Raw genomic sequence first — 13,304 nt, 5'->3', positions numbered from 1 at the left:
CTACAGCCAGATGACAAGCCAAAGAGTATTTAGATTAGTTCCTATCACCGCTAGAACAGTCTTCGCTCAAAGATTCGCACCTTTCCTACATCCCTATATATACAACAAAATATATAAACAGTGCAACCTGAAAGACCTCAATAAGAAAGAAGCAAAAATAACTATTTTTAACTGGCTACTTACTCTAGATTACGAAGAAACAGAAAACATTCTATGCATCCCTAAATAGTTACCTACATAACAATATATTATTATATTTAAGTATTTGTACATTTTTAACTTATTTACTAATATTATATATTCTCATATTTATATGTATATTTTCATTTTTCTACTTAGTATCTATTTCAACACTACACACTACAAAGAACTTTATATTCTACCTATTTCATAGGATCTACATACGTATAGGTATTTTATACTATTATATAAAATTACATTGTTTTTGTTAACCATTGACGGATTTTATGTTATGTTTAAATTTTTATTTTACTTAGTTATTTAAGTTATTTTAGTTTTGTTTTTACTTACTTTTAATTTTCTACCATATGATTTGTATCTTAAATGCTAACCAAATATACTACTTTCACCCTAATCTTACTCAAAATGTTGACAACAAGCCACCTGTTCTCAAATGTTACAGTCTGCCTACTGGTTACTCACGGCACAGGCTTAGCCTAGTGTGAGAACCCCAGCTACCATAGTTTTATTAATCTGGTCCAAATAATTTATAACTGTTTTATATCCTTAACATTTATTAAGATAACCTGTGTAAATATTTTGGCTTAATAAACATTTTTTCATTTTTTTTTTTTTTTTTTTTTTTTTTCATACGGTTGTTGATGGTGAGCGTCTGTATCAGTATCTATCTATAATACACATATGCTATAGTAACTAATCATGCGATTGCTCTTTGCCACTTCGAAAAGCACAATTAAAACAGTTAGGTATAGTCCAAAGGGTGACAAAACTTACAAAAAAAAATTGTAAGTACGACTGTAACATCAACAAAAACTCGCAAGAGCTTTTGTCAATGTCGAAAATCTAAATACCTTTTCTCCATTTAAATAGCTAAAAGCTAATGATTACCGATTTCAAAAAGTTATTTTTTGAAACAATGTGTGTACGTCGCGTCGCCGCGCCGTCGTCCTACTCTCAAGCCCACAATATGCTGAAACTAAATATCACTGTGGCGCCATCTTCATTTTAGTTTTAAAAACCTAAAATTAACGCAATAGTAGCGCCATCTATATATTTATTTATACACCACTATCTTTTCAGTACACCAAATAAGTAAATGATCAAGTTGCTTATAATTACTAGTAGATGGCGTTTAGATGCATTTTTAATTGTAGTTCTATAAAATCTAAAGTAGATGTCACTACTTGTCGTTGGTTAGAGGCGGTATTTCGAGATAAACAATAACTTTTAATTAAAATTTACATAGTATTATTATTTGATTACAACCACTCTTCAGTATACACCCTTACAAGATAGGCAGAGGTACATTTACATTTCACTTTTCACATCACTATAAAATATCCTCTCGACCTCTTCCAGTTTCAACCTCTCCCAGCTACCTGACAAAGGTCATTGGCCCTGTACTTATGCCGCCGGGAGGCATCCCTAGACTTCCCTGATTCTGGTCTTCTGGTCTCCATCTCTTCACTGTAGATCTTGTAGGTAAGTGTCAGTGTTCTTCGATAAATAATGATCAAAATTACTCCTGGGATCCTTCGACCGGAGGCGGCGACGAGTAGGTATTGTTGAGATGAAGTATTATTTACCATTCCAAGTTCCAATCATTTAGGTCGTTGGTCGGCAACAGGCGGACCGCGGTCCGTTTGCGGACCGCGAAAGGTTGAACCACGGACCGCCAAATATTGTAATGTATTCATGTCAAGTAAAAATAAATACGTAATATTTTGAACCAATCTAACTTAGCACCTACCTAATCTAATTAATCTGTTTTACAACATCCATATCGATCGAAAACATCGCGCTGCCGCGCCGCCCGCGCTCTGTTCATAGGAACTTATAACGATCATAATAATTATAAGGAGAACTCTGAAGAAGACATTGCAGTGTTTACAAAATTTTTGGCCGATCTTAGCAACGCATACGCCACAAGGTTCCAAGACTTTGCAGAGATGGGCAAGCTATCTCTGTTACCCTATGAAGTTGATGCAGCCGCCGAATGGACAGATGTGGCTGCCAAGCAAAAAACCTTGCTGCCAAGTTATTTCCAAAGGCGTCACATGAAATGGAAATAATCTATCTGCCAACATGTTTTACAAAATTTTCAGAATTTTTCGAAAAACAAATATCGTTTGAGATTACCAGACGCTCACTTAAAAGACACTCTTCGAATTTGCTGTTCTTCACGAGAACCAAACTATAAAAACCTGGCTCAAGACCGCCGATGCAATTTTTCTCACTAATTTTAGTAATAAATAGCTGTACTTACTTAATTATTATCAGTTGTTTTTTTTTCTGGACCTTTTAAAAATTTTCGACCAATATCCGGACTCTACCTAAAACTACTTGCCGACCCCTGATTTAGGTACTTAAGTGAATAGTATGAACTTATGGAAAAATTGAAAAAAAAAAAGATACCTACCTATGAGTTTTACATAGTCTTTGTAGGTATATACATATATGGCGATGTTTATAATCTCCAAAGTCAAAAGAAATAAAGAATATAGGTACACTCTTGTCAGACTCAGAAACGATAAATATTTAAAAGTATTAGATTGTTGTAGCACTGGCTTGATTTGGTTATGTGTAAGCTAGGTAAGTACAAAGGTACACCTACATACAGAAAGTTTCCTCAATAAATAAATGTATATACTATAAATTTTATTAGTAAGTACCTTCTTATAGATAGAGACCAGTGGCGACTTCTTGTGTCTGAGGCCAAGATCCACTTCGGGTCGCTGAGCCAGCGGAGTAAGTAAGTAAGTACCTTCTTATACCTATGTAGTTAGGTACTTTCCTTACCTTTCTACTTGCATAAACTATCGCTGTTGCTAGAAAACAACTTTAATAAGCTAATGTAAAAGTGGGAATAAAAGATCAATCGGTCACAATTTAAATACAATAGAATCGGGCCGACCTCTGAACTGGAGTGGAACATTATTCAGAAAATTAATTAATTGCTTAAATGTATAAAAAACCTATAGTACACACCTACTTAAGTTAAGTTCCTACCTACGTAAATTCGTACGTCAGCAGGGAATAAAGAAAGTCGATTAATGTACCTAAATGAGTAGGTAGAGGTACGTTAATTGGATCCTAATTTCATGGGACCTTAAATATAATATTACCCAATTACCAGTTAGGTTTGGTATGTACTTACTACATAACATACATTCAAATACCACATGGACCGGCCCACCAAGTTTTCAAATAAACTGAAACTTCTTTGAATTTAGGCGCGCAAAGAGAAATTACCCCTTCAATCCTATGTCCAATAACACCATCGCAGCATTGAAACGTAGCCAATCATGGGCCCCGATTGTGGTGTGACTTCTAGGGGACGTTCCTGTTGGCTAGCCGCAACACGAAAAGAAAAGAAGTGTTCAAGTGTTTCTGTCGCATCGCATTTTTGTAAGATAAACTGTATTTGTTTACAATAGTCAATACTTTATAAAAAATCTATTTGCTAATTCCTTCCATTCACGATCATTGTCGTGGTCATAAGAGTAAACATTTCATAGTAAACTGATAAAATTTGATGAACGCTTGGACATCGTATGATCGCGTCATATAAAAGCGGCGGAACGCTCCCCACCTCTTCAAAACGTCAAAACTCGTTGTCGTGTACGGTCGTTTGTACGTTCGTTTCGTATTCCGCGATTTATTGCTTTCGTCAGTTTTAGTTAGTGACATTGTTATAATAAATTGAAACGTGTGTGTTCAGTGATATTTAGCAAATTAAATAACACAAGAAAATGGCGTTCAACACAGATATTTCATCCACACTGGAGAGCAGCAGGTACGGATTGTCCCAATGGCCGATGATTTTCTATCGCCGCCTAGCCCCTCGGACATTGTGAAATGTGAACGTGTTTCTTTATTATTTGGGCCACGAGGGCTCCTATTTTAAGAAGTGCACTTCGTTTATAGCCACGTTGCATTTGGATTGTAAAACGCATGATTGGATTGTCACGTCACGAGCGCATCGTGTTTGAATGAAATCCAAGGATTTGTGGCGTCAGTTGCTGAGAATAATCGAACACGCTCGTTAGTTTTTGTGCCCCGGGGTCCCTGCGCCCCGCCAGCCGCCAACATCACGGCACCGCGTGCAGGCGAGGGCGTGCCTGCCTCCACTCCAAGTGACTCACTCTCAAAAATTTGAAGTGATACTGGTGTGAATTCTCAATCAACTGCCCACCTTGAATTTCGTTTAAAACAACCTCGAGCATACTTTATGTGCCTGCTAACTATTTCACAATGTCTGAATCTAGGCTTGCACTTACATAAGCAAATCCGAGATTTGATGTGAACATAAAGTTGAGATTTATTGAGAAAATTGCTTTACTACCTCTCACTTTTTATACTGTGTAATGTAGGTAGTTTGTAGAAGCTTTCTTATTGCAAAGTTGACCATCAAATGGGCTATTGTTGTACTTACCTGTAAAACTTAATCTTGGTTTAAATAAAATCTCTCACATAATAGTCATGATATTCATGAGCATGAGATTATTACATCAGTCTGATAGTCTGATATTATGAAACATTGTTTCTTAAGATTTAAAACATAACTAACAGTAAATAGAGTGTGACTGTGTAAAGTATTGTTAGTTGAACTGAGTAAGGTCAGGAAATAGTTTAAATATTAATTTCACCTGACATACATTACATTACATACATTACATGTGATCCAAATAAAAGTTCATGTTCTGCCTCCCGGCCTATCGAGGTCAGTCAAAAGTTGGTCAATCTCAATGTTAAATTCTCAGCTGGTTCGACTTACCCTATTATGAAATTCATTAAAAGTAGGAGTGAGTTGAAGTTTATGCTGAATCAAAGTACCTAGTATGGAATCTAAAATATCAAATAAAGATGCAACATTATGTTCATTGTCATAACTTGATTTCAATTGATTTGAGAATTAAAACTATGTCATGAAATGGATGATTGAACTGTTATTGTAAAATAACTACATAACTTTTCATTGTATGGGTACAAAACTGATTTACTACAATAGTATGATGTATGTACACAGGTCATAACAAACAATGACCTCTCTAGTGCATTATTATTGTAGTTACCAGGTAAAAGCCTAAGTACCTGCTCGCAGTGATAAATATACATATTATCAGTGTTTGAGTCACAAAGCTGGTTATCAAGTGATAATCATGACTCAATCAGCTGTGGTATTGTTATGCCATCCTGGTATTAGGGTGACTTGGTCGCAGGGTCACTGATTCATGGTCGATACAATGACCCTGTAAAGGAAACCTTACTAGTTTTCCTTCTGTCGGTTACTATGAGTTAGGTTTGTAGGAATTAGTTTATGAAATTCAAATAAAACCTTTCTTTTAAATTAACTGATTGATGTTAAACATAAAATTTCAATTCAATGTGAACATTACTTGATTCAATCATGTAACAAAATAAATACCTTTAAAGGTTTGGCTGAACTAACATTTTTTAATCTGACTGAACTTAGCACTACCATGTTCATGTACCAATGTTTTCATGTCATGATGATGTAAAGAATCTCTGTATTGGCACGGGGTAAACAAGAACTGACCTATTCATACAACAACATACATCACACAAGATGATAGTATAAACACTTAGTTTAATTGATAATGTGCATTAAATGGTTGTTGGTTCAAGATTATTGGCCATTTTGCCCTTCTGGTTCTGTTTATTAGCATATCATGAATATTCCTGTGAACTGACAATGGCTGGTGAGCAAGGGCCAACATATTCATAATGAACAATGCTGACCCATTGTACTTGCCTCTTAAAACACAGGGTCATTAACAGCTCACAAAGAAAATAATTGAGTTAAAGTATTGTTAATCTATATTATGATGGCCTCCGCTGGGTTCATTTGTATTTATTCATTGGCATTCCTCAGTCATACATAAACATAACACATGAGAGGTAATTCCGTATGATAATTATTGTAGATAATATTCATGGTTAGAATATTTGGTACTATTTTAACTAAAATGAGAGGAATTGTTTAAACGTTCCACAATTTGTGAAATGACCAAAATAACTACAGTCTAGCCAAAGTCTAGACAAAGTCTAACAGCTGTATATCATATGTATAGCTTAGCCAAGTAAAAAAATCCACTTAACTAACATCCACTCTCTATTGTTACAGAAACAGCCTGCGAAGGATCGCGCGGCACGACGACACGGAGTTCTCGAAGCAGAGCATCCTCAACGACATGGAGAAGTTCGTGAAGACCGTGACGTCCATGGACGAGACCGTGCTGGTGCCGAGCCGCCTCATGGACCTGCCGCAGGAGGGCGACGACGACCCCTTCAGCCTCTACGCCATGCTCAACGACCTGAAGACCGAGCTGCTGTGGTCCACCGGGGAGGAGGAGCGAGTGGAGCGGGGCAGGAGGGTGTCCGATGTCAGTGATACGGAGAGCGAGGTGTCAAGCGCGGCGGGAGACTCCGGCATTGAAGGAGAAGACGAGCGTGAGTCAGCAGCGCGCGCCGCCGCCGCGTGCCGCCGCCACCTGCGCGGGCTGCGCCGCTCGCTGCAGCAGCTCACCGCCGCCGCCGCCACGCTCACGCGGCACTACCAGGCCGAGGTGGGCGCGCCCGTCTAGCCCGCGCCCCCGACCCCGTCCTTCGAGCCTGACCTCCCCGCGGGTGTACATATAGTGGTAGCGGCCCGAGCTGTACATATAGGATACGCGGCCGGCCGCGAGGGGGCGTCGTAAGTTAATTGCAAGCTATTTAATTTAATAAATTTAATTTTTCTTTTTAATTCACTTGGTTTCTTTTACGTTCCTTCCTGAGGTTAGTCAATGGCCGTTCGGTTATCAGATCTTGCACAGTAGCGTACAGTGATTAGGATTCAACAGAGGCGATGATCAGTTGTAATGATTGAGCACGTTGTTATTATCTAATATCTAATTGAGGTTGCGAAATATTTCAACACAATTGAATAGACAATGAAAGAGTTCAACTAGTTACCAGTCATAAAGATAACTTCCTGGTTGAGTATCAGGATAAACACATAACATGGCAGTGTTGAACAGACCTGTGACGCCTTCCACACCTCTGAGAATCATCGACATTTATTCATAATATTATTCTACATGACGAATAGGATGTTAGTATTTACCGATGTTGTTAAACCTTATTATTACTTATATTTTATGGACGAACAATGTACATAATATGTAGGTACTTGAGTGTATTAAATCTAGACGGCAAAACTTTCATTACATTGTAAATTATGCAATACAATATCAACACATTTGGTGAAGGATAAGGTCAAATGAAATAAATGGAAAAACTTGTTATGTAGAAATTTCTAGTTTACACACTAAAAGGGGCTAAGCGGATGATGCAACAAAAGTACTTAGCTGGGAGTTATTAAAGTCGTTAATTCAATGTTAAATAACTGAGGTAATAATTGCTTAGTAATTCTAGGAAATGGAAAAACGCCACACAGTATCGATCTGGCTATGGTATTTCCTGATGTTGGTCCCTGCTATTATGGGCTACTGAGTAACTGCTGCTATGGCATGGTATTTGCCAATAGTCCAGATGTTTTCAACTGATGATCAGTAATAATCTAAAATTACGACATTACATTCTAAAACTAGGAACAGAATTTTCATCGGGCATCTTTCCAGCTACATGCCTAATTAATTATGTATGTAGGAGGGTGTGTCCGATAGACTAATGTAATATACCTGCATCATGTATGGTCTATCCACTTGTCCAGCGGACCGGAGCCAGATGGAGATCCGCCATGATCTTCACGGAGAGAACTCTTCTAGAAGACCAAATAATCTATTTACTTACTTACCTATTGCTTGAATATGTTTCACTGGATTGGGTTAATCGTGATTGATAAGACTGAACTCGTGTTAATCTCAATCTAAAAATATGCTGCAAATGTCTCTTGTTATCAGATATTTTTAATTCTCTTTTTATAATTAAAAAAGGGTGGGCATTTCAATGACAGTACTTATCAATGTGATAAATAAAGTACCTACATATGTACTTGCATAGCATTAATTTACAAATGCCCGAAGGCTGTCTGTAACTTTTAGTGACAGTACGATTTTATCCTCTGATAGATCAGTCTCTAATTTTATATGCGCAGTGTTTATCTGACACACATGGCAACGAGAGAGATGTAGTAAGTACCTATCGACTCCCATACCATAGCGTGTAGAAAACAACATTCACTGCATAGAAGTTGCGAAAACTCTAGGCACAATTCGGTGGTGTCAACAACACGCCACCTGGTTTCCCTTTCGCTCTTGGCCGAGTGACAACCCTAAATACGATCGAACTTTGTGCCGAGCGCCGAAATGAAGCGTAGAAGACGCATCGATCCACTGCAGACTTCTAGCGTACCTAGGTAAGGCATAGTCACTTAGGTCGTTTGTGCTGGGATTGGGGTTGTATCTAGAACGAAATTATGGGCGATGTATCACTTAAGTAAGTAGGTACCTACTTTGTGAAATTATGTATAAGTATACCAACTTACTTGCATGATTGATTTTGATATGGTTTCGGTTTCGATTTTCACTTACTTATCAATAGTTACTTACTTGCTGAATAATTCATGATGAGACTCTCATGTGAATGCTACGAGTATTATTGACGTTAGGTCAGTAACCACAGTTTCATTTTGAAATTCGACTAGAACACGAGCTCTATCTAGGCTACCTACGCAGTCTGGGTTGACATAACATTCGCGGTGTAAGGGAAGACTCATATATAGGTATTAGCAGATACATACGAGTAACTAGGTAAATACGCACCCGCAATATCATCGTAATACATAATCTGATGGCATAATAATGCACAGCTAAGCTATTTTCGTCCTGCGAGAGCAATCCAGAGCTATAGACTGAGTTTTAGCGATTATTTAGGAATAAGACTCAATACTCAGTCGTTTATTGCATGCATAAGTTTTAGGGTGCTTACATAGAGAGACTGGGTTCCCTGTATCTACCCGTACCGGTAACCTGCTGTTTATCTTTCTGCGAGTACGCTAGAGCATTACCCGGTTTTAAATCTCTCAGTGAGCGCTACCTAATCAAGATACCGGTACGGGTAGATACAGGGAACCCAATTCTTTATGTAAGCACCCTTACAGGTGTTCAATATTTTAAATGAGGAATTTTGACGTGACTTGTTTTGTTTTATTCTATAATTTGGTGGCACATAAGCATTGTTATCTACTTAAATACTTTAGATTCCGAATAATTTGTCACCGTATCGGCATGAATCAAGTATCAAGGAATACCAGTTATTCGTGATACGATCCACCTGTCGATAGGTTGTCGATAAGCGGTTCACCGGAACTTGTATGACATCTTGATAAGCGACCCTGTCGGTAACATTTGTACCTAATACAAGCTTACCCTATCTAAAAGTATTTTATTATGGATCACACAGTCATGGTCTTGGAACTTTATCCCATCGAGTTAAGGACGAAAACCCGTGAAAAAATATTTGAAGTAGTCATATGCCATATTAAGGGATAATAACGCTTCTGAATACGCTACTCTTTAATGGCTAAGGGTTTCCCAAATACTTATCTCTAAAGATACTACATGCCCGCCACCGCTACTATTCTGAAATACCTACAAAATAGCTAAGTGAAATAACCTTGCTGTAACCGGCTGTAATTTCAGTCTGAGTCGCGAATTTTTTTTTTTTTTTAAATAGTTATTTATTCAGTAGAAATAAACACACTTAACAAAAAACAAAAACGCCAAACTGTACAACAGTTTGTTGGCGTGACGCGCTCTTAACATTTGTTTTAGCAAATCTTACAACTAATATACCTACTTAAATAACCTAACCATAATATATTATATTGTATTTACTTTTATTATCTGTAGGCACCTAACATTCTTTGTTAACAATTTTACTGTCTGTTGCTAGGCAGGTAAGTTGATGGACACAGACATAATAGTTAGTCAGTTCCTAGGGACCATATATCATGATACTAAATAGGCATCTAGAACCATTACACTTACATCGTTTATTCAGCTGAACCAATATAATTAATTTTAGACGTGGGTGGGTTATAACTACCTAACTTCTTTGCTGCAATAGGTATACAGGTAGGCTAGAGGGTTACTCTACCTACACTGATGAAAAACGAACGAACGAGAGTTGTCTGCTGCCTTGCTATCGCCACGTTTAATAAAACGAGATAGAGTCGTGGCTCGCTCAAACTTAGTTTACTCTGAAACTTAGTTTTTTGTCAATATACTTAGTATACTTATATATAAAGTGACCCCCTTGATAGGAGTGAGGTTGAATGATTGTTTCTTTTCTTATCGTCTCCTTGCAGTAACATTCCTATATCTGGCTATCTCTCTACCTTTGCTTATCAACTTATCTAGAATTGCAGTCGCTACTTGCTTCAAGTTGTTAATCACCTGTTTTATTTACTCTCTGCCGTCGTCGTGCGGATTCTAACCACCGACGTAGAAAGTAGGGGTGTTAAGAATTTCGAACTTTATGCCTGTGCCTTCTGGTCTACCTTTTTGGTTAACAACTGTTCGGTTAAAAGTTTGAAATTGAGGATTACATGCTTGGGTTAGGTTGCAGTTACAGGGAAGGAACTTATAAGTTAAAACAGACTCTGATTAAAATTAGTTAGCTACTTAGGTTTAGTACCTACCTACTTCATAGTCACTTTAATTAATACTTAAATCACCTACATCAATATTTTCTAGTGATTACAAAATTATAATAATTAAATTACGGTCTTACTCAAATCACTTTATTATTGTTTTGACACAGCAAAAACTGAATCGTTTAGCATTCTACCTTATACCTACTTAGCTATCTATTTTCAGATAATTAACCTTTGTACCTAATTGGAAAAACTTAAATAGCTAATCATATCGTTAACATCACAAACGCAAAAGTATTTCCGTAATTTACTAAGTACTGCGGTTCATTAATTTAAGTAAAAAAACGACGGTTTTCGAAAAAAAAATATAAGTAACATTAACACTCAGAACAACCATAAACATTCCATAATCAACCAGCAGTTACCGTCCTATATAAATACGTTTTGCCGTCCTTAGAGGATCGAACTTACGAAAAGTTATGGGGTACCATGTACACTACCTAGCAATCCTATAAACATAGGCTGGTCTGTGCATTTGTCATTTCCTGTAAGATTTACGAAAAACGTCGTCCGATAACTACTAGTCACTTGTTTTTTCTAACAATTCGTACTATACTATACAAGCAATATAAAACGTATTGTACAATTTATTTGTACTAGTAATATTTTGTTGGTAGATGAGTCAGTAAATCGGAGAACTGATTAGAATCGTATTTCACATCCATTTCGTGATAACCCCGCTCAAACCACGAACCAAAATCGTGTTCTGATAGCATTTTAGGTACCTAATCTGGTTTAAAATTAGATTCCTAAGTAGATAATTACGAACAATGTAATATTTAGGTAATTAAATAACCAATACTAATAATAGTTCATTCGTTTTATAAAAAAAATGCTAAAATAATCACGAGAAGGTCCCGGGTTCGATCTGTGATCGGCCGCCGTGGTCGAAATTCGACCAAGAGGAGTAGAAGGGGGGGGACAGTTTCTTGACACCAGGATCCACAATTTCTTTTTGAATCTACTACTGAACCTGAACCTACACTCAGGGCACAGAATAATAACTAGTACAAGCTCACGGGCAAAAAGTTCCTCTCACAAAATGCCGACAACAAGCGACCCCAATTTTTTCCAACTTCTAATTTAAACTTTGAACCAAATATGATTGTTTTTAGTTAGTAATATCCTGATGCTCTTTTAAATGTAGTTCAATGTTGCAGACGGCGTCATTAAGCTACCCTTAATTTTCTGTTTAGGAGTAATTAGTACTTTTCCTTTGCAACCTTTGGAACCTTTTCATTGCCCGTGAGTGTAGGTACTATACGAAGCTATCGATGTGCCAATACCAAGCTATCAAACCATTTATTTACCATCGTTTGACATTTTATCTTTACCATTGAATTTAACTTTTGCTGAATGTCGAAAGGGTTTCGAAATTGCATGGATAGTTAGATTATATGGCTAATTCCATCTTCCATGCATACATAGTATACATACATGTACTTAGATATATAATAGACAATCATGTTATATAGGTTTTATCACACTATCACGATTAAGTGCTATAAACATGTAAGTAATGCCTCTAGTACCTACTTAACCAATCAATAAAAGCGAATTACGAAATTATATCTGTAAATTATTGTATATAAACAAAACATAGTGTTTATTGCACATCTGACGACACAAGTTGCGAATATTACGGTCACACGCGCATACACATACGTATGCTAATCGATACTTGTACTTATCGCCTTGGGGACTTAGAATACCCCCACAGTAGCAAGATAGCGACTGTTTTCATTCACTATCTCCCTTAGAAACACTAACGCAATCGTATGTTTTTCTTTCTTAGGCTCGTTGTGTTGCTATAATAATATTATGAGCGATGAGTAGTAAAATAAGCGATACAAACAGAGGTGCGTCAAGATCGCATACAAAAACATTTTAAACGTTCACAATTTAACATATCAACAAAACACTTCATATCTGTAGGTCACACCCCCAGATCTAGGCTTCAGATGGTGACATCAACGTTGAAAACAACTCTGTAATGCCTAGGTGCCCTGAGTCTTCGCACCAGGTGTTAGGGTTGGTTTTGAAACAGCTAGCTTGCTAGACGCTCGGCTGACGTAAATGTTTGTAAGTACTTGAAAATCCAATAGTCTTCTGGAAGCTGTTTCTCTTCAAAACAAGTGAAGGTGCGGGTCGGTACCACGGCCCGGGGTCACTGTAGCCTGGTGGTCGGTAAGCCAACAGTGCGGCACTCACTCGCAGTCGACCTTTGCTTGAAGTGTTTATGATTTCGTATTGACGGAGGCTTGGCGTGTTAGTGCTACGTCGTATGCGGTAAACTGGTCTTGGTGACGTCAGCCAGGCTGGGCCTGCCCCGCCCCCCTCGCTCACCTCACACAGGGCGCCCGCGGGGGGAGGGCGAGCACAGACACAGGCCTACACTACCTGGTGGTGGTTGGTGCAT

At 37.7% G+C, this 13,304-nt stretch overlaps 1 protein-coding gene across 1 annotated transcript; it reads left to right on the top strand.

The window, feature by feature from the left end:
* Nucleotides 1–3,781: 3,781 nt before the first annotated feature.
* On the top strand, nucleotides 3,782–6,970 carry LOC119692401 (mid1-interacting protein 1A). The gene is made up of 2 exons (XM_038112972.2): nucleotides 3,782–3,997; nucleotides 6,350–6,970. The coding sequence occupies exons 1-2, from the start codon at nucleotides 3,954–3,956 to the stop codon at nucleotides 6,807–6,809; spliced, it is 504 nt and encodes a 167-aa protein (XP_037968900.1). The 5' UTR covers nucleotides 3,782–3,953; the 3' UTR covers nucleotides 6,810–6,970.
* Nucleotides 6,971–13,304: the final 6,334 nt, after the last annotated feature.

The sequence above is a fragment of the Plutella xylostella genome, chromosome 5 (assembly GCF_932276165.1).
Source record: "Plutella xylostella chromosome 5, ilPluXylo3.1, whole genome shotgun sequence".
NCBI classification, from domain to species: Eukaryota; Metazoa; Arthropoda; class Insecta; order Lepidoptera; family Plutellidae; genus Plutella; species Plutella xylostella.
The sequence above is the reverse complement of the archived record's forward strand: the minus strand, read 5'-3'. Positions and strand labels throughout refer to the sequence as shown.